Source organism: Phaethon aethereus, assembly GCF_964289735.1.
Source record: "Phaethon aethereus genome assembly, chromosome: 9".
NCBI lineage: Eukaryota > Metazoa > Chordata > Aves > Phaethontiformes > Phaethontidae > Phaethon > Phaethon aethereus.
Genome location: NC_138585.1, coordinates 25242398 through 25263075, shown reverse-complemented (window position 1 = coordinate 25263075; position 20678 = coordinate 25242398). Strand labels below are relative to the sequence as shown.

General features: G+C 38.9%; 1 protein-coding gene across 1 annotated transcript in view; it reads right to left on the bottom strand.

Moving 5' to 3' along the window:
• Positions 1–262: 262 nt before the first annotated feature.
• The window catches only part of SI (sucrase-isomaltase), a gene marked incomplete at its 3' end in the record, with an annotated part of 53117 nt that continues 32701 nt past the window's right edge, over positions 263–20678 (bottom strand). Inside the window, exons 25-46 of the mRNA XM_082003742.1 lie at positions 20435–20589; positions 19004–19172; positions 16883–16979; positions 16672–16784; positions 16444–16569; positions 15513–15641; positions 15287–15394; positions 14946–15008; positions 14552–14686; positions 13960–14044; positions 12872–13010; positions 8834–8967; positions 8359–8393; positions 8151–8267; positions 6596–6744; positions 5543–5627; positions 5390–5446; positions 4613–4737; positions 4240–4328; positions 2710–2759; positions 1616–1786; positions 263–325 (exon numbers count right to left, since the gene is read on the bottom strand). Coding sequence (XP_081859868.1) covers positions 263–325; positions 1616–1786; positions 2710–2759; positions 4240–4328; positions 4613–4737; positions 5390–5446; positions 5543–5627; positions 6596–6744; positions 8151–8267; positions 8359–8393; positions 8834–8967; positions 12872–13010; positions 13960–14044; positions 14552–14686; positions 14946–15008; positions 15287–15394; positions 15513–15641; positions 16444–16569; positions 16672–16784; positions 16883–16979; positions 19004–19172; positions 20435–20589 — 2394 coding nt within the window. The remainder of the gene's footprint in view (positions 326–1615; positions 1787–2709; positions 2760–4239; positions 4329–4612; positions 4738–5389; positions 5447–5542; positions 5628–6595; positions 6745–8150; positions 8268–8358; positions 8394–8833; positions 8968–12871; positions 13011–13959; positions 14045–14551; positions 14687–14945; positions 15009–15286; positions 15395–15512; positions 15642–16443; positions 16570–16671; positions 16785–16882; positions 16980–19003; positions 19173–20434; positions 20590–20678) is intronic.

Below are 20678 nucleotides of genomic sequence, written 5' to 3'. Positions count from 1 at the left end.
AGGATGAAGTTACACTGAAGTGCCACCCTGCCTAAAATACAGATTTTGCATCACCTAGAGATCTTGTAACCTTCAACAATACTGAAATGTGACTGCTTTATACACATAATACCTTAATATGAGCTGACTGTAACTAGTATAGTTTTATAGTAAAAAGTATTCTAAGATGACAAAGAGGGACTTTGAAAATTGAAAAATTGAAAGCTAATTTTGAAACAATGAGAACATCCAGCAGTATGGCCAATGTTATTATGCAGGCATTTTAGCTCCATTGCACAGTGTAGTCTTTGCCCAATTCCAGTTGAAGCTTGGTGATTATCAGGAGCTGTGGGGGAAAAAAACCAACAGACAAAATGAACAATTAGTAACTCTGCCCTGAAGATCCACTGCATTATCTTTGTTCAATAGAGAATATAGTGGCTTCTCATCTTAGGTTACAAAAATTCATTCCTCTTTCTTTACTTTTGTGTTTGTATCATTATAAATATAGTTTAACCAGCATAGATTTGGGATGTCTGATCATGAGGCTCTGATCCCTTCATTCAGAGGTTCTTTTAGAACTGTGGTTCCTTTTACTTAAAAAAAAAAAAAAAAAAAAAAAGAAAGAGGAGTTTTAAAAAGGCAGCAAAACTTGGAACACATTGTAATTCAACTGTGCATATGAATTCCCTTTTTTCCGTTGGAAAGGCAACAGCAGAATGAAATATTTCCATTCTCTTTTACATTTTTAATTCACCTTTTTTGATTATGTACAAAACTTATATAGTTCTGGCCTTCCATGAAAGAGTGAAAGAGCTAAGACTTAACAGAATACTGAATTTCAAAGGAAGGATAGTAAGATGCCAGGAACAGAAGAGGTTAGGCAGTCTCCCTCCACCAGAAAATTGGCAAGACTGAACATCTCAGCACTTCCGTTCACATTGGAAAAAGCTCCATAGGAGTGCCGTCTCGCATGGCAATACAGTTACACACACCAATTGCAGCTGCCTTTAGGAGTGCTTGACTAGATTGTCCGGGGAGGGGGGAGCCAGGAATGCCCTGGACAGGCAAAACCCATCCAGATGGAAACCCTGGTGTTCTGAAGCTGGTGGAAGGCATGCCGATAACTTTAGAAGAAGTGGGATTTGAGTTGTACCTGTAGGAAAGCTGTGCTGCAATGCCTACAGCCAGAATGTGATATGACAGAGTAAGAAATGATGGTAGGCAAACAAGGCTGGGAAATTAAAATGTTGTCACACAAGACTGACAACAATGGGGTCATGTAGAGACTATCAAAATACTTATGGCTGCTTTTCCTTCCTTCAGGTCTCACAGATTGCAAGTAAACTGTCAGGAAGAGTGGAAGCCAAGCACAAAACAAAACCCAACACTTTTCCAGTCAGAAGCAGTTTGGGTTCCTCAACAGTGATTTCTACGCTTAAAAGCTCTACCACACACTGCACAATATTTACTAGACATTAAACAGTGTATTAGGTAATCATAACCTGACAGTAGCTTATGTATCTTGCTGAAATATATTTTGAAGATGGTATTACAACTGAGAGCTGAATCTCCAAAGGTTTAAGAGCACATATGCAGTGGTGAAGGTGGCATTACTCTGCAAATGGTATCTCACCTTTTTGGCGTTATTGTAGTCCACGGTGTGAGACGATGAGATTGACCTGCCATTCTGTGATATGGTCACCTGCTTAACGCTGGTGGGCACACCCAGGACTTTAATTTCAGTAAACATTAAGTTGTTTGGATCAGTGTAACCACGATGCAAAACTGTGATACCTAAAACATTCTGAAAGGAAAAGGAATGGGGTCTAAAGAATGGGGGCAATGAACACATCCTAGCATGCCTGGAAAACTGGGACTCAAGTTTATGACTCATAACCACAAACATATCTCTGGTTTGTCATCGATGGGAGAGCACAAGTAGAGCTCATAAATGAGGCGGGTCCTGTTCCCCGCCCTTTGCCATTTTAGAGATTTGTTTATTTTGTGGTTGCCAGTGACTGTGTATTCGGCTGCTTCCTCCCAGAAGTAACATTGCACACATAAATACGTTCTACAATGAGTAGGGGCAAATGCACTACTAACAGAAATGCCCTCCTTCTGGCTCCATGAACTTTTCTTTCTTTCTGGAGCAGCGACGTAGCTTGGACAACAAGGTACAGAACAGCAAAGAGGACCCTGAATGTGCAAAATGGATTAGGAACAATTTCAAGTGCTCATTCTTGAGAAGAAACCCAAATTCGTTGCTCGGCAGAGGTATTTCTCTTTAGCTGTAAGCCAGGGTCAACACCTTTTGTCCTTAAAGCTTCCTGTCTGCAACCTCCATATCCCTTCTCACCAGCAAGGGCCGGTTTTCTCCACATGGTTCTTCTGACCCATCAACATGCTCCAGATGGTCTGCATTGATATGTGCTTTCATTCATTTATGAAATAAACTTGTACTTTCAGAATTATGTCAGAAATTACAATGCCATAAACGTACACCCTATTTAACAATATGTTGAAATTGGTATCTTCAGAATCATTCTTAAAGTTTTCTTAACACAGTTTAATCATATTAGTTGTAATCTATTCAAGGATGAGCACAAATTAATGTTAGGGGAGGATACGTAGACATTAGGAAGTCCCAAATTAAAATAACTATAGTTAATAGTATGATAATGATCACCTAAAGTGATTGCTCAGAAACTGTGAGATAACATTACATACCTGATTAGCAGTAAATGATGTTAGCAGATACACACCATCTTCATATGCATCTGTTAAAAAGAAAGAATAAAATATATTCACTATTCACCTTAGCTAACACATTATTAAAATTTTCCATTTAATAATTGTGTCCATATACTATACATACACAAATATATGGTATGTCTAGCTAGACATAAATAAAGTTCTGTATTTCCAGAAGACATATGCTTTTAGACATAAAATACCTTCATTATAGACCTGCATGCTCTTTAAATAAGGACAAAATGAGAACATTTTAGAGGTAAAATACAAAAGGCGGCAAAGAAACAGCATTAGGAAGATCAAGGGTGTTACGACCAGCACTGAAGAAAGCATGGGAGTCGTTTCCCACATCCACCTCTGTTCACTGTCCAATTACACATGGCCATGATAGACATTGATGCTTCTTTGAAATCACTGGTGTATATTTGAGCAGTCCTATTACTCAGCACTAAATGCACTCAGAGTAGTGCTGATAATCATGGGCATTGTAGCTTCTTGCCTTTCTATAACAACGAAAAAAGATCACAGTCATGCTGGTGAGATGCACCTTGTAATCTGTGCTAATTTCATTTATCATCAGACTTCCACAAACGTAGCCATCATTTCTGAATTCCAGTGGTGTATTAGAAGCACCTCAAAACACGCCAGCAGCACCCTGCAAACATCCCTACACATCATTAGGCAAAATAACACCATCTTCTGCATTACTTGCAGTAATCTCAGGTGATAGCTTATTGTTATTACGTGGGTAACACACTCTGGATGGAAAGGATAAATGACATTTAAGTATCTCTTATCTGAAGGCGATTTAAATGTATTAATGTTGAGGAAATTGGTTAAAGCTTCCCACATAATCTATGGCTATGGTTCCCACAGGCCTGAGGAGAAATCTTTGTTATCTGTGTTGCCTTAGATCCAGGGCACAATTTCATGTCTACAACATACTAATTCTATAAATCATACCATTCTGTGGTTTAAATCAGGAAAAATCATTATACTATAGTGCTAATATGAAGGTTTTACTTCAGTTTTGTCTCTGAAGGCATGTTCAGATATGTCCTCCGGAAACGTGATTGTTTTGGCGAGAGTCCATCATTTCCATCTGCTCCTAATGCTCCTCCTCGAACAGCCCATGCGACACTGAGGACTTCTAAGGCAGAAGCAACCACCAGCACTTCTTTTCCAAAGCGATGGCTAAAAGCCATGCAGCTTCTTACAGCTTGGAGTTTCCACTTTGACAGCTACATTATTGTTAAAAACTGCAGACAGAAAAGCTCATAAGCAGCTACTGAGCATTATTTCATTTTCAAGGTTTTCAAGGACTGCTGTCATTTGTTCCATCTCTCCTCAATTCATATCCTTGGGTTTTGTTTTGTCTGTTTTAATCTGGGCTTTGAATACCTCCAAGGGTGGAGGCTCCACAGCTTCTCTGGGCAACCTGTTGCAGTGTTCAACCATACTCACAGCAAAAAAGGATTTTATGAAGGCAAGAAGCACCATACATACCAATGCGAACCCCATCATCCCAATAAAGCTGTCCTTCTGCAAACAGAGTGTCATTCAAAGCCACCGTAAGTCCCATTGGGTTTTTTCGGCTATGTAAAACAAAATAATACTTCCTCAATTTCCTCAGCTAATCACATTTCGTTTTATCAATGTTAGGATTTTTCAAGAAGTACTGTATGCCACTCAACTGATCTCCCATAGTCATCTTCCTGGGCCCATACTATTAAATTTAAAGGACACCATTAGGAGGAAACCAAAAAAGAAAACACAGCCATGAAGCTCCAGTGCTATCATATATGTAGCTTCTCTGAGGACTGGTAGTATTTATGTGTAATTGTGTGAAACTAAATTTTAATTTTTGCGTTAATCTTACCTATAAAAAGTTCTGTTAGCCGGTCTTTGCCAAGCAAGGATGTATCCGCCCCGGATATGCAGGTTGATATGTTCCAAAGGAGCTGGTAAAAGTTTGAATTGCCCTCTCAAACCAATGTCTTCGTCCTATTTATGAAAAGTAAGAAAGTCTTCTACTGAATTGCTCTCACTTTACAGGTTTTTTTCGGAATGAAATGATTGGTTTTTTCTTGACAAATTAATTAGGAGTTGTTACTTGCAGGAGTAACTGCACAACACTTTTAAGAGAAAGTCTGAAATTATGTGTTTGTAAAAGGCTGGCTTGACGATAGGTGACAGCAGCTGAACCAAAGGGGCCAGTCAGGTGAAATACAAACTTGTGATTAATGAAGTGATTTTTGATGCCTGCTCTTCCTATAACCAAATCTTTTCTTATTTTCTGTGAAAGATGATGTGTTTAAACCTGTTTTGTCTTTCTCTCTTCCAGCATTCCTTACAAAGACAGTATGTATAGTATTTGAGGGTTAAAAGATTCAATGGAAGGACTTCAAATTAAAGATTTTATTTCACCTTTTAATTTACCCTAACTGTGGTTATATTATTATACATTATTATACAGGAATCAAGGATTTTTTTGTCAGCTAAGATGTTACATCACCAAGAACTGATACGGAGTGCAAGTTGGTAAAAGGGGGTTTGTAAAAGAGGGTACACACACCACCACTCTCAGCACACCCTGCTGCTGTCTGAACAGCACTGTGAAGAAGACATATAAAATATAATTTTTAAAATTACTTACTGTGTAGTAATCATACCAGCGGGCTTTGGGGAAGTAAGCATTCACTGTTACAGCATTCTGGAATTAAACATGCATGTTTTAGGTACCTTAAATTCAAAAGTGAAGCTTAGCTAAAATGACTTTAATATTTTCATAAGTGCTTAAAAAAGTAACCTGTTGCATCACAGGACTGATGAGCAGTGCAGGTCCCCAAAGGAACTGCTCATATATTTCCCAGGTTGTTCTGTCTTCCACAAACCTGCAAGGTGAGACAATAACGATTAGACATTGGGTGCTGAACTTTTCCAAAGTGTTCCTTTTTTAAGACATTTTTGCCAGTAACTGAATCTAGTATTCCTAGTATCTACTATTTCCTCATCTTTATTCTAGTATTAATAATTCATAGATCAATTAATGCTTGCCAGGAATGCATGAAGATCCGAATGTAAACCATTAGAGGAATGCAAGTTATAACTTAGCTTTCTTTTTTGACGTTTCTTTGCATTTACTTTTCAATATATTTAGATCACAAAACTCAGAAGGTCCGTTGTGCTTGGCCAGTATTAGCAATAGTAAGATTAGGTAGTGGACAGACTGGGAATCACTTTCTAATTTACACCAATTTTTTTTTAGACAGTGTCTTTGAAAAAAAAATTCAATACATGCAAACAACTCAGTGTTCCTCAGCAAAGAAATGCACATAAATACTAGATCACATCTTTTAATAAAAGGAGTTAAAGCTTTTGCAAGTACTGCCCCTCCTGGCCAAGAACAAAGAGGGTTTTGTGTGTCTAACAACATTTAAAAAAAAAAAAAATACCCTATGTCAGGTAGGATACACACAGAAGAAGCCATTTTTCCCTGCAAAACTCTCATGATTTGTTGTGCAGAATTCCTTCTTTTTCCAGCTACTTTTGCAACATTTGTTTTTTTGATTCTATGTATGCCCAGAATCAGATGAAACTTTTTTGTGGCTTGCTCATAAATAGGTTAAGGATGAGCTTTAAGTATTGCTCCTAGATAAGCAAATATTCAATTTTGCATAGTGGAAAGTGGAAAATTAACACTGTTCAAACGAGATGGTATTGAAAGCTCATATTGTCAATCATCTGATGCTTTTTTTTACAAAAATTACTGTAAATAAAATAAAATTTTATTGTTACGAGGATCATTACTAAGTAGTTTTAGTGGAAATTCCTGATAAGGAGAACAAGGAGTCACACATACTCATGGAGTATGGGGCGGATCACCGTGCTGCCATGGGCATGGGCGTCATACATTAACGTGTAGAGATAGGGTAACAGGGTGTATCTTATGTTCAGCACGTTCCTGGAAATCTCCTCAAATGTTGAGTTCCATGAAACAGGATCTTGCCTCTGAAAGAGAAAAGACCATTGTTACTCAAGCCGTATTGTTTTGTTCAGATAAGCTAAAAAAACCCAACCCCAGAAAACAAAAAAACAAAGAACAGGTCAAAGAATTTGCTAATGTCTGCAAGAGACTTCACATTTAGCATCTGTTTTCTTTCATTTTATGTTTCTCTCCAGACTTCGTATAACCGATTAGTATTAGTAATTACCAAACGTGCATCAAAATCAGCATAGCAAGACAAAGCCGTGGAAATTTCTCCACCCAACTAGAGCACCTTCATTTATTTATTCTTCAATTAAGGGGTAAGTGACACTAAAAACAGTAAGTATCACTGTCAGCCCTAAAAGGGGAACTAGAAAGAGGGAAGGTGAGAAAAACCTGGGGAGACCCGTGTAAAAAGTGCTTAACACAAAGCGTCCCCAGGGCGTGACATATCCCAATGTACATAATTTATTATCCCTCTTTTCTGCAGGGCAGCACTGGGGACTTGCAAGAAGAGACCAAAGCTCTAATGACTGGTGTCAGGGAGCACTTCCAAACTTTATTAAGTGTATTGATCAATACCTTGGCAAATTGGGTAAGACTGGAAGCAACAAGATAATCCTGAATCTGCATTTTTAAAGGGTGTAAAAGTCCTATCAAAAGGTGTGCCGCTGCAAGATAAAGCACGCAGTTTTTGAAAAGGAGACTTTAATCCATTAGATATATGCCATATAAATAGCTCTACTCTGTGAGACCTGAAGCTTTAACTGGAATAGAAGTGCTGTTTCCATTTTTTTTTTATTTTTCCAGTTATCTTGTTTTACAGCTTTCTACAATATAGTCCTTAGCCAGCACAGACCTGTATTTAGGCAATTATTGGCCTTTACTCTTAAAAGAAGTACAGTATCTGATGGTGGCAACTGTGCAAAGCACAGAAATTGCCGTGTCTTCCTCCAGAATCTTATTACACCGTTCCATTTTCTCATTTGTTGTCTAATTATGGACAATTAGGACTGCGAGCACCAAGGTCAGCTTTGCTCCTTCAAGGCTGTTTGCCATAAAAGCGCTCTATTTTAGTCTTGCTGGGGTAGTGTGTTTAAATAAAAATGGCACACAGGGAAAAATATGTAGGAGTGTGATTCAGTCACAGCAAACTCAGAACATGCTTCCTTCAAGTGGCCCAAATCCCAGAGCAGCCCCTCTGTGGGCATAAAACCTCCCAGGTGAGGGGGAGGCTTACAGCAGAGCTTACACATAAATAAAGACAGAAAATTTTTGTTCGATAAAGGGCCAAGCATGATCTTTTCTTGTCCATTTTGCTTGGAGTATTTTTTTTTGAAGCAGGCCAGCTTGTACGAAGTTCTGCCTGGACCCTACATGTGTGTTGCAAAAGCCCAGCCATTAACAACCATGAAAAATTGCGACTCACCCTTGTTCCTTTCTGATTGTGATTCCTCGAGTACGGGTAAAATGCGCCCAGCTGCATCCAGCGAAGACACAGCTCATACTCCGAGTCTTTGAAGAAGCCACAGATATTGGCTCCCGTCTGAAATTTAAAAAATTATCCAATTGGAATACTATAAAATCATGTACAGCATCAAGATAATTAAATATAAGGTAATAACTCATTGGCTTACATAAGATATTCCAAAGAGACTGAACTCCATCATACCTGAAAGGAAAAATAATTCAACGTTACTACCTGGGTTTTTTTTCTCTTTTTGGTATGCTATTGGTTGCATAGATAATATGTATTGTAACGCTGAATGAGAAGAAAAAAGCCAACTCAAGACAAACCCCGTGATTTCTCTAATGTGTCATGTTTTTCTTTTTCAGAAACAAATGAGAGCTGGTTGGTCTCGAGCAAAGAAAGAAATGAGTGGTAGGCCACAGGGCAGGAAGGTGGCTGGTCCCAAGGGAATAAAAGAGGTCCCAGCACTCGGTGCAGAAGCAAAGAAGAAGAAGTAAAAAAGACATTGACCATGAGTTCTGGTTGCTGATCTAAAGGGCTTATTTCAGCTAAAAACACACAAATACTAAAAACAAGTAAATGAAAGAACAGAAATAACTGCACACAGTAAATTGAATACAGATCCTTTTCCTTCTACATACCAATAACAGATTTAGCTAGCTGATCCCAAGCTGCAGTGTTATCACCGAGCCAGTGTCCTGCCCATCTTCCACTACTGGGATATGTGGAACGGGTGATAATGATCCCACGCTCCTTGGTGGCACTCTGCAAACCGCTGACATTAAAAATAGACAAAAAAAACCCCCCGATTACACAAGAAACATTACATGAGAAGTTATTACATAAGATCTTCTATGGAAATAAACGTAAGGGCTTATGTTTTTATAGCAAAGTGCAGCATTGTTGTATGCAGGAATATGCATGCATCCAATCCAGACATGCCTTGTACAGCAATTCACTATGATTCACACAGCAACTCAGCAGTGTCAGCCAACTTGTAGCTGCAAAGAGAACTGGCAAAACAAGGAGGTGCTAAAATAAAGATTTCCAGCTCACACTAATTACTGTGTGGGAAAATATGAATGTAGCCCAAGCTGCACATTTTCTAAGGGCTCCACGACATGGTCCAGGGCACATCATTCCTTTCTTAAAGTACCTGAAAACTTACAGCAACAGTTGAAAATAATTTAGAATGGCTCATACCAAAAAGATCATAAGTGGAAATATAAAGGTACCAGGAAATGTTGGACTCTAGTTGCCAAAAAGGTATTGGGAAAAAAAAAAGTAAGTAAAAGTCATGAACGTGTTGTCACTTCAGAAACACCAAGATGACATTATAACAATATGAAATGACCAACATGGATTTGTCTAGAAGCAAACATAATAAATCAGTCGTTTTCTGCTCAGGGCAGGTAACAGGCCTCAGAGCTAAGGGGTGCCTGCCAATGTTTGTGACTACCTTGGCATTAGTTGACTGTTTGGTGTGATCACATTTGTCTTCCTCATAAGCAGAAGAGATTTCTACCAGAGGTTAGTAACCATTTGAGAATGGTGGGACGTAATTCTCTTTAAAATTACCAATATGCGTAAAATAAATAGGCAATAAAATATTCAAATGCCTATAGGGCAGGAAACACACAGGCACATGGGTTTGGGGAATAGAAGGAAACTGCTAGCAGCAGGCAAGGACTGCCATGGACTTTTCAAGATGCTCTGGTACTAAAACTCAATGGCCTTGCTAAGAATCACAGCTGTTTGGAAAGGAGACTGCAGCTAGCCAGTGACTCTGGAGAATAGCTCCTGAGGCCCCCAAGGTGTGGGTGTGAATGAGCTGGATGGAGAACCAATTCAGCAATTAACCCCATTCCACAAATAATTAAAAAAAAAAATTAATATTCTTAAATAAATCCTTGGCCATTGCCACAAAGTACCTGCAAAGGCAATCAAGTAAGCTTTAGGGAAAAAAAAAAATAAAAACCCCTGAGTTCAGGAGAATTTATGCTTCCGAGTTGCTCCACCAAGGATATGAGCACCTTTCTCTCTAGCACATGCTGTTGGCCTATGCTATGCGACTGGCATGGATGCACCACTGCTCCACTTTCTTAGAACAATTCCTTTGCCTAAAATAATAACACATTGCCCAAATATACATATCTCCCTATATATTTATATATATAAACATAATTGCTTAAACCGCTGCTCCAATATGGCACTATTTATTTATTTATTTTTCTATAGGATTTGCAGCTTTAGTGACACTATAATTAGAGCAAAACTACACAAGTCATATTACTGTCGTAATTAAACATCACCAATGTGCTGGAATTGTTTCTTCCAAGACAAACAGTAAGTTTTCTAGTATCTTTTATTTCTTTGTAACGTACTATCACACACTTTCAGCCTCTGCTTGGTTTACCCTACTTCAACAGGGCTTGGGAAATTGCAGCTGAAGTTTCAAATGTGAAGAAAGCGTGTGCGTGCCGCGCATAGAACTGCTCAAGGATGAGCACGGCCCAAGCGTTTGGCTGACTCGAGGGGCCAGCTCTCTGCTCCAGCAATGAGCCAAAGCTGTATCCATGAAAAGCAATTACTCATGTCACAAAGCCCAAAGCTACCTCCAAACGATTACGGTATTCACTGTATTTTCAAGTCTATGCAAAAGCCTCATTATGAAAGAGTATCATTAAGCCAATATCCAGAAGCTCCCTCCATCTAATGGCTGGAGAACCAAAATTACATTAAGTTACATAAAAAATTGTTGTTCACTTTTAAGTTATAGAAACCATCTTCCAGTTTCAATGGTTTAGTACTAGAATAAATTATTATTACGACATGTCTTCAGCTGCACAAGTACTCCATCAGTTAGTACCAAAGAATAAATTGGGAGCTGATATATAAAATCTATTTCTTTTTAAGCTACCATTTTTCTATAGATTTCAAGTACAATAGTATCTGTAGAAGCTGTGCAGTTTCTCGTAGTCATTCTTGTTACAGTACCTCTCAAAACAGAAGGAAATCCTTCACTACATTTCAGTTCATACTTAATACACAGAAAAGATGGTAATATTCCTCTCAGTGTTAAATTACTGTCTACTTACAATGCCCAAATGGCGTGTGGTTTGGCTGACAGCAGAGGTATCAGACATTCCTCCCTGTCCTGTCAGCAATTTCGTTCCCGCGTTGACGGGCAGCGCTGCAATGGCACGCTGCCAAATACAACATCCACTCAGCCCAAAATTCAAGCAGCCTTGATATTTTCTTTCTTTATGGTAATATCAAAGTTACCAAGGGCTTTAAGGTCGTTAAGACCTATAAAGAAACACTGTTCCTTGCTTACTCATTGAATTGGAAATGAAACAGCACAGATATATCATCATGAGATCAGACGTTATCTAAAGCAGGCTGGGGTACTCTTCAGTAAGGAACAGATAACGATGTTAGCCTTGGAACCAAGAAAACAAATTCTTAAAAGTAAAGCCTTATGCACATGGTTTGCATCTGAAAAGTCACTGTTTCCCCTTCTCACTACTACTAAATTTGTTTTCAGTAGAGGAAACATTTGAGCCCTTCTTAAACTAACAACTATTAAAAAACTAGATTCATTTTCCCTCATCGGGTGTATGGCATAAGGCAAAAACAACACCAACATGAGGTGTAAACCAGGCTATCCCAGCAAAACCTAGAAACGAAAAGTATTTCATATTTTATTTATAGCAATTACGTGAGACTATCATTGAGTAACTACTTTTCCCAACAGCCGATCACAATGTTCAGACCTGTTCTCCATTCTGCCTTGGGAACGAATACCCGGGCGGTGTCTTTGGATTGCCTGCTCTCATTTACAATGCAGAGCATCGCCCCAGGACGGCCTTGGTGCCTGTCTCATTACAGAAATCTCCGCTGAAAAGGCAACAGGTTGTGTTTGAATGTGTTGGGACAAGGAAATGCTCAGTGGTGAGTAATTACCTCCAAATTAAACTAGGTGAGGCATAGCACCATGGCCATCTTATTTCATAATCCAGGTCAGCAATTAATCTTGAACAACACAACATTTATATGGATGAAGTCCTTAGAACTGGTATACCAAGAATTGCTCCCCAGCTAGGTGAACCATAAGTTTCTTCAGTACCAGACTTGGGTAAGTGGTCTTTAAATTGTACCTTGAAAATTGTGTCTGCTCAGGTCAGGGGATTCTAAAGCTGGTAAGCTCAAAATAAAGACTTTGCAAAAGTGCAGCTGCAGGTGTAGACATGCATGAGTGGGTGCATTTTTTTCTTCTAGCTGGCTCCAATTGCAGAAGGTATTTATTGCAGTGAAACCATGGAAGCACAGCTTCAGCTCAGACCCATGCAGATCCACCTCACCTCCTCCACACCCTTTCCAGCAGCTCAGATCCACACCACTCTGCCTGCACCACAGGCGAGACCACTGTGCTAACTGAGCAGTAACGTGGCTGAAATAATACCAACTGCAAGAGCCATAGCACTGCTGCTCAAACTTTTGAAAATGAAGCTCCACTTCCAACTGAACTGAAGAATCAAAGATATTAGAACAAAAAGAAAGATTTCTCAGGAATGTTAAATAAACTGATGAAAGTTTTGGCCATAAGAATGTAGACACAGCATATTAATTTGCTACGTATTTTGGAGACAACAAGAAAGTATCCAGACTTCACTTACTCTAGGGTAGGTTTTGTTTGTGACCATCCATAAAGACTGTGGACATCATAGTGTTTAACTGGGGTACCATCTGGAAGATATTGTTGACCTTCCATGCATGGAGTTTTGACAGTTAATCCATCTGACTGGTATCCCAAATCTAACAGAATTGGGAACAAAAAAAAAAACAGAATGGGAACAAAACCATTTAATTTTTAATAATGAACATTCAATAATGATTTGAGTTACTTGTTCTTAATTTTCACAATCTCTTTGGCATTCACTTGCTTTTAAGCATGTATACTGTCATTTATTTATTTATAATTATAAAAATAACATTTCAAAAATGGAATATTTTTAATATTCTTATGTAGGCATCTGGGTCTGTTAATGCTTTAATAGCTTAGTTACAGATGCTCATACTGAAGAGGCTCAAAGAGTAAACAGAGTATCTCCAAATTCAGAAGATATTGCAAATATTTGTAAACACTGTCATATCATCCATATAAACAGAAAAATGGATGTGTTGGAGTATGGCCTGTGTCTGAATATTAACTTCCTGACAATTCCTGAGAAACTATTCATAACTGAAGACAACAGTAAGCAACAGGAGTATGCTAATAAACCATTAATAAATAGTTACTAATTCATAATACTTTACACTGTCCTACTTTACACCAGTACTTAAATAAAGCCAAGCTAGGAAAGCTAAGTATTTCAAGTATTTGGATGTACAGATAAATGGTAATGAGAGGAGACACAAGGATATTTTCTGAACTTTTAATTAATTGCATGATTCATCTTAAAAACCTGTGAAACAGAGAACTACATTCTCTACCATGCCTAAAGCAAAGCATTTAGATTTAAAATAGGTATCAAAATCCATATGTAAGCAAGTAACTGAAAATAACTATTTTTAAAAAGTGCCATACAGTTACTGTTCCCACTGAAATATGGGGATGAAGTGTGCCCATAATCTCAGGAAAAAAAGGTCACTTTCAGTTCAGAGTTTTGGTTTTATACACCTAACTTTAGGCATTTATGCTACATGTACCATATAAGAAATTAACGTAGTAACCAGAATGACCCAAAACTGTTTTAAGACTTACAGGGTATATATGGTGGCATATTTAGGAGGTCATTTCTACAACCATCAATGGCGCCATTCAGAAAAGCTGCAGGTTCATTCATGTCCTAAAAACATAGAGCAAAACCTGACTGTATTTGCTTTAAACCTACAAAACACACTAAATTCTAAATTACAAACAAACAGCACCAACAAAGTCCTCAGAAGCCCTTGCAGCTGTAATCCCAGCCTGCTGTTCCGTGTTTTCTTGACATGTTCACAAGTGTCATGCTGCAGGGGCAGGGAACCTCACAGTGCTTCAGGGCAAGAACAGCGAGTCTGGGCTCTGTTTCCCCTTTGCAAACAGCGTCACGGTGGAGGAAGAAAGCCATGATATACTGTGCAAGTGTACAACCTAGAGTCCAAGTGGTGCCTTTGGCTGGGGGCTCAGGTTCTGCCTGGTACTCCGCTTGCTTTCCCTCCAGCCTAGTTTTTTATTTTACTTAATGGCAATTTAACACAAGATACCTTCTGAGCGTCAATAGCAGTATGTATACTGTGAAATGTGTTGCTCTCTGCTAGTGTCTGGAAGTTAAAAAAAAAAATCCAGAAATCAAGTGCACTTCTACACTTACGAGCCACAGGCCATCAAATTTGACACTTCTCGAGGGGTTGGTGGGATTGTTGTAGAACTCCAGGATTTCTCTCTTCCACCACCCCACTGTGGAATTGCGGAAGAAATCTGGGAAAGCAGCATGTGCTCCGTAGATCTGTAAAAACAGGAGGAAAACAAAACAGATACAGGACTGAAAGCATCCCGCTGTTTAAATGCTGGAATTTGTTTAAAAATAATAATAATTTTTTAAAAATTACTTGTTCACTAACATTTTTGGCTCTGTTAGGAATGCTAGACCGTTTCTTGTCTTATTCCTCCCACTAGATTTATCAACTAGTTTGCTACTATATTCCATAATGAATGTTCTTTGCCGTCTATATTTGAGTCCATAACCAAATCACATCAACATTTACCTGTATTTGGGTTTGCTCAGGCAGTGACTCATTTACTTGTACATTGGGAAGAAATGGCCAGACCTAATAGGACAAAGGACATTTTAAAAAAATCAAACCACAGTGAATTTATGAGCATCAGCAACAGACAGATATAACCATTCTTCCCTGATACTTATGTGAATGACAAAACAAACTGAAAACTATTCATTTTGTAGTATTTATGCAATGTGTCGTTTACAGCTCGGCATGAATATGCCATTAGTAAACTTTCCCGCTACAGAGCACTGAAGTCTAGGTTGACATGTTGCTCACTTGGATACAGCATGCCTCTACTGTCATCAGCTTTTTAAGAACAGTACCTTGGAATATATGATGTCATTGGTATTGGGCCATTTTATGAAGACATCATCCTGCACACCTCTTGTGAAGGTAGGATAATTGGTTTCATTTCCAGAGATAGCTGGATCCTACAAGTAAAAACACTTTTACCCTTATGTTCAAAAAACAAGTTTAGAAATGCCGTTGAATATATCCTTCATTCTGCAATGATATATTGAAATTTTAAAGGCAGTATTCAAAACTGACCAGGATAATGATAAATCTCATTCCTTCTTCTTTTAATCTGTTAATCAGAGCTGGTAATCCAGCAAAGCGTGTGCCAATGGTGAAGTCCAGTTGCCTTTCCATATGGTCAATATCTGCATATTGGACATCCTGCAATTCACAAAAACAATTAATGTAAAATGATTTTTTTTCTTTTTGACAAATACATATTTATTGAAAATCTGGCAAAATAAGTAAACTACTGAACTTTTGAACTGTAAAATTGGAAGCAGCTGTAACTTTAAGCTACAGCTAGTAAATGAATATTACACAAGCTATCAGCAAGTCCAATACAAAATAAACCTTGCACTATTGCATCTAGTCTGAGGGTAGAAATTAATACATGATAAAGAAAAAAGTCCTGGATTTGTACATACATGCATGTACACAGAAACTGCACATATGTTAATACATCTATAAGGAAACAGTGGAAACAGTTGTTCTGTATTGAAATAGTGATTTAAAATGAAGACTTGCATTCAATTCACAGTATAAATTTGTTAGATGTGCTATTTCAACTTTCCCAACAACAACCTGTGCCAAATCATAGCTGACTTGACACAGAGCAATATACCATTGAAATGGTGCTGCTTTGTTGTCTTTCCTGCTTGTTTTTCTTGTTGATCAGTGCTCCTTCATAGCCAGCACGGTGAGAGCCCATGACTGACTAAGGCATCTGGGTGCTGCTTTGATATGAAAGATAAAGAAAATAAAGCAGTCTATGGCCTACACTTAACATGGCCCAGAGCATGCAGAGATATTCAGCTCTGGCATAAAACATAGTTTGCTCTACTCTACCACGGTGGTGGTGGGTTTTCTGTTGGTTTTTGATTTTGTGTTTAAATGGTCTTAGTCAATACTATGAAGTCAAACGTTCAGGCATGAGCTCAATTATTAACTGCTACCAGCGTACATAGGGAATCCTAGCTGCCTTCATGTCCTCCACTAGCTGGGCGATTTCCGAGTCGTTCCTGTATCCATAGCGGCACAACTGAAATCCTAAAGACCAGTAGGGTGGCATGACTGGTCGTCCAATCAGCTAAAAATAAGAAAGAATATTTGTGGTGAGGAGGTGAAAACAAAACAAACCAACTAAGCAAACAAAAACCAGCATTAGATTGTAACAGAGTAAGAATCCTACTGCAGTGTACTCCTGAACAACAAGTTCTGGTGTTGGCCCCAAAACCATGTAGAAGTCAAGAATTCCTCCAGTGGTGCGGTATGTCAGGGCAGGGGTTGGCTGGAACGTCACATCTGGGAATGGAGGAAGTGAAATGAGATGCCACTATTGCAAAACACCAACCAACCATAAAATAAAACACATTGAGAAAATAAAGTGAAGGTTTTCTTACCCATTGCATTGCTGTTAAGCAAGAGAACTCCATGGGCATTGCCATCTTCTTCAAGAGCCATGTAAAATGGCTGATAACCATAAGAATTCAACTTATACTGCAAACAAAATAAAATACATTTTACTGGGGAAACATCACAAGCATTCACTTATTTACATTTATTAATAAATTTAATAAAAGATGAGACACACAACTGCCAAACATATAATAAATGAACTCCAAAATTATATACTTAAACCCTACATTCCTACAAAACATACCTACAGAAGATTGCTTTCAACTTCACAATTTGACTCAGTCTTGTCCAGACTGACCAGGCAGGAAGGAAAGCAAAGGTATTGCTGTCTTTAAAACTTGCTAATGAGAAAGTGCTTCCCCAGGACAAAACTTTCCCTTCTTTTCAAACAGTAGCAGGTGTCTATATAATCACAGGAGATGCAGGTGTCATTCTGTTACTTTTCATTTACTCAAAAATATATTCAAACCTGAACTGGAAATTAGAGTTATAATTAACCACCACTATTTCATTGATCATTCCCTGCAAACTGCAAACTTTGTGCTATCTTGTAGGAAATAACAGAAGTATACACAAAGACATAAGATTTCTGATTTACCTCTCTAAGTATTAAATTAATCCCAAAGTAGTCAGAGTTGTTCTGATTCATGTCTAGCTTTCAGAATAATTAGCTGAGAAGAATAAAAAAAGGAGGAATGTGCTGTTATTCCTGAACCATTTCTTTTCCAACCTCTGACTCGGGGCCTGAGCTCCACACATTGGTCTTGCTGGTCACAAAGAATAGGTTTAGAGAAGACCATTGCTGTTAAGACACCATCCAAATTATAAGGCACAATAAATACGATCAAACCCGATAGGTGTGTGTGGAATAATTGCTGAGGGGCAATTTGGAAATTTACCCTCTAAGAACAGCATTGAAACCGGGTGGAACGTAGCACTAGTGTACAACGAGTCTGTACCATGGAGATTCCCTAGACAACCTTGGATGTTGGCAACATCAGGGGCACCTGGTGTGCTGACTCTGGGAGAGGTTGCATGGAGGGTGGAGCGGAGTGGAGACCTCGCGGCCACGCTCTGTGAACAGGGGAATTTAAGGGTACACAGTGTGTACATTGATAAGCTGCGCATGCGATGCCCTGGGTCAGTGACCTGTCAACTTTGATAAAGTGCTGTACTTGGAGTGAACTTTGCTAATTATAATATCATTATAATATTAAAACGCACGCCCCTCTCAAAAGTTACCACCTTCCCAAGGTGCGACCACTCCTCAATGAGCGTGCGCACTGAATTTTTCCTACTCTGTACCTTTAACACGAAGCGAGAGAATACTGCACCAATCCTGATAAAGGTATGTATGACTAGAGTCACTCAAGCTCCACCTGCAAAGTAAAACACTATAAAATAGTGTTTTAAGAGCTGGATGTTAGGGAAGATACCATCGTCGTGTACTACTCTAACTTTTGGGATCAGCCGACGGGCTGAGCCTCTCTTCCCCCCCATCGGGACGCTGTTGGGTAGGATTCGAACACTTGCTCATACCAAGTGCTTCCCCAGGAAACTTAGAAATTTCTATAGAGTCACTTTACGTCTTTTAACGTGTTTATAGCCAAGTAGTGTTACTCATATTTTTGGCATTTGCACGTGCTTTGTAGGCAGTGAATTTATCACCGGCAATCCAAAGAACTTGTGTATCTGTTGCTTCAATAAATCGCACTATTGATTGACTCAGCCGTGTGTGTGTGTCCATGAACGCGACCGTACCTCTGAGTGCGGCCGTGTGAGTTCAGGAGGTGTCCGGCAGAGCAGGTAGTGTGATGTTAGTAGTGCATCCGGACCCGTGATAGTCCAATGAAGGTGTTGGGCGTGACCGGACTACTAACACTGACTTTGGGCATCATTCAGAACCTAAGCTCAGCTGCCTCCAGTCTGTCTGATACCTGAGGATCGACTGGAAAGCAAGGGGGTTTAGTTTCTGCCAAATTGCTCTGCCTCTTAACGCAACAGTGTGTCCCGTACCAGCATACATCCACTGGAGTTTAAAGTCCTGCTGAACACCTCCGCACATTAAGCTTATTGGTCCAAAAGCCACATTAGCTTCTACTTACAGTAGGAGGCTGGTCCCTTGTGAACATTCCCCAGGTGTGCCAGCTCATGTTATGCCGAAACATGGTGTGCTCAGTTTCTCCCAATCCATAGATATACTGGGATGCTAGGCGGGTAGAAATCTGAATGAACATGTCACTGAACATGAAGGTGGGCAGCTGTGAATCCCAGCTACAATGGAAAGAGGAAAATAGAAACAAGAATATATCATCTTCAGTGTTGTATTTAGATGGCAGACATGTTTTTTAGGCTGCTCTTTTTCTCTGAAAATCTCACTTTTCACTAAAGGTAGAATAAAACTGTCATGGTTATCGAGGAAACTTAAAAGCACATGAAATGGGGATGTCTAAGAATTTGATACACAGTTTAGAGACACAAAGTCCTCTGTGTCTCTCAGAGAGATATATATTATGCACAGGCATCATGCACAGCAGGTTACACCTTATTTTGGCAATTTAGTAAGAAAATGTGTTTCAGGAAAGTATCATCATATTTTCCTCCCAGACTGATCCTTGGTGCCACATGGAATATAGTAAATAAGGTGCTTTTTACAGTTCATGGGACTTTTGGTGCAGATTACACTGAAACTGTATTCATAGGTCTCACTTGTAAATCAGCATCTTCACAGTCAGAAACCAAACTGCAACCTGATGGTGCTCTGCCAAAGAATTACATCGTTCCAGGAGGCTGAATTGCAGTTTGAATGATTACTCTGGTTGGCAAGAAGGAACTCAGCTTGCAATTAAGTTTTGAGTACTTTAAAAAATGACATAAAAATGTTTTTTGGAATAAAAAACATAACACATGCAATGGCTAACATCATTGTTCTCTGTTTTCTACCTCTGACTTAAGCTTAATCAAGGAAAGAAATTAAGCTCCTTTCAGCCTTATTAGCTGTCATGTTACCAAAATCCATCTGCAAGTTAGTTGAGACATTACATTCTTCTATTTTTTTTTTCCTAAGCATTCCCAAAATGGAACCAAATGATCAGTCTTTAATTATCAGTGTTGTGGTCACCTAAGGAAAACCTTAGGAAGTGTAGAAAATCATTGTGCCTCCCAGAGACTTGGGAACTACACAAGAAATGGCCTTTGGAGTTAGGTCTATGTTCCGCACTTCAACATGTACAGGACTTTTTGCAAGTGTCAAACTATAAAGTAACAGGGGAGAATCCTTAGATAATTAGGAGAAAAAAATCAGCTATTGCTCAGGGCACCTTCTCTGTCGTCTCCCTGGTCAGTGTTCTCAGACAATGCAATGGTTAAACCATCTCTGCTGGAGCAGCAGATGACATTTGGCAGACAGACCCATTTCATGGAAAGGATACAAAAGCCATTCTTACGGTATCTAAAACATAGTACACAAGAAAATGGTTTGGTTTGAAAAGAGCTAACAAAAACAACTGAAATAAAATAAAATTACTATGGCTTACATAACTGTTCCTGTGCTTTTGCGCCGAACTTGTATACCAAATGGTTTTTTCTGAAGTGATACTTCATAGAGTCGTTCCTTGTCTGTGCTTGTTGGGGAGCTTGGGAGATTTAGTGGTACCGGAACCTCGTATCGTGCGTTTTGATAATCATAAATCTATGAAGTAAAAATCAATTTATTTCAATGAATGAGTTGTTTGAAATCTTACCTATCGTAATAGAAATATGAATTGGATAGAAAAAAAA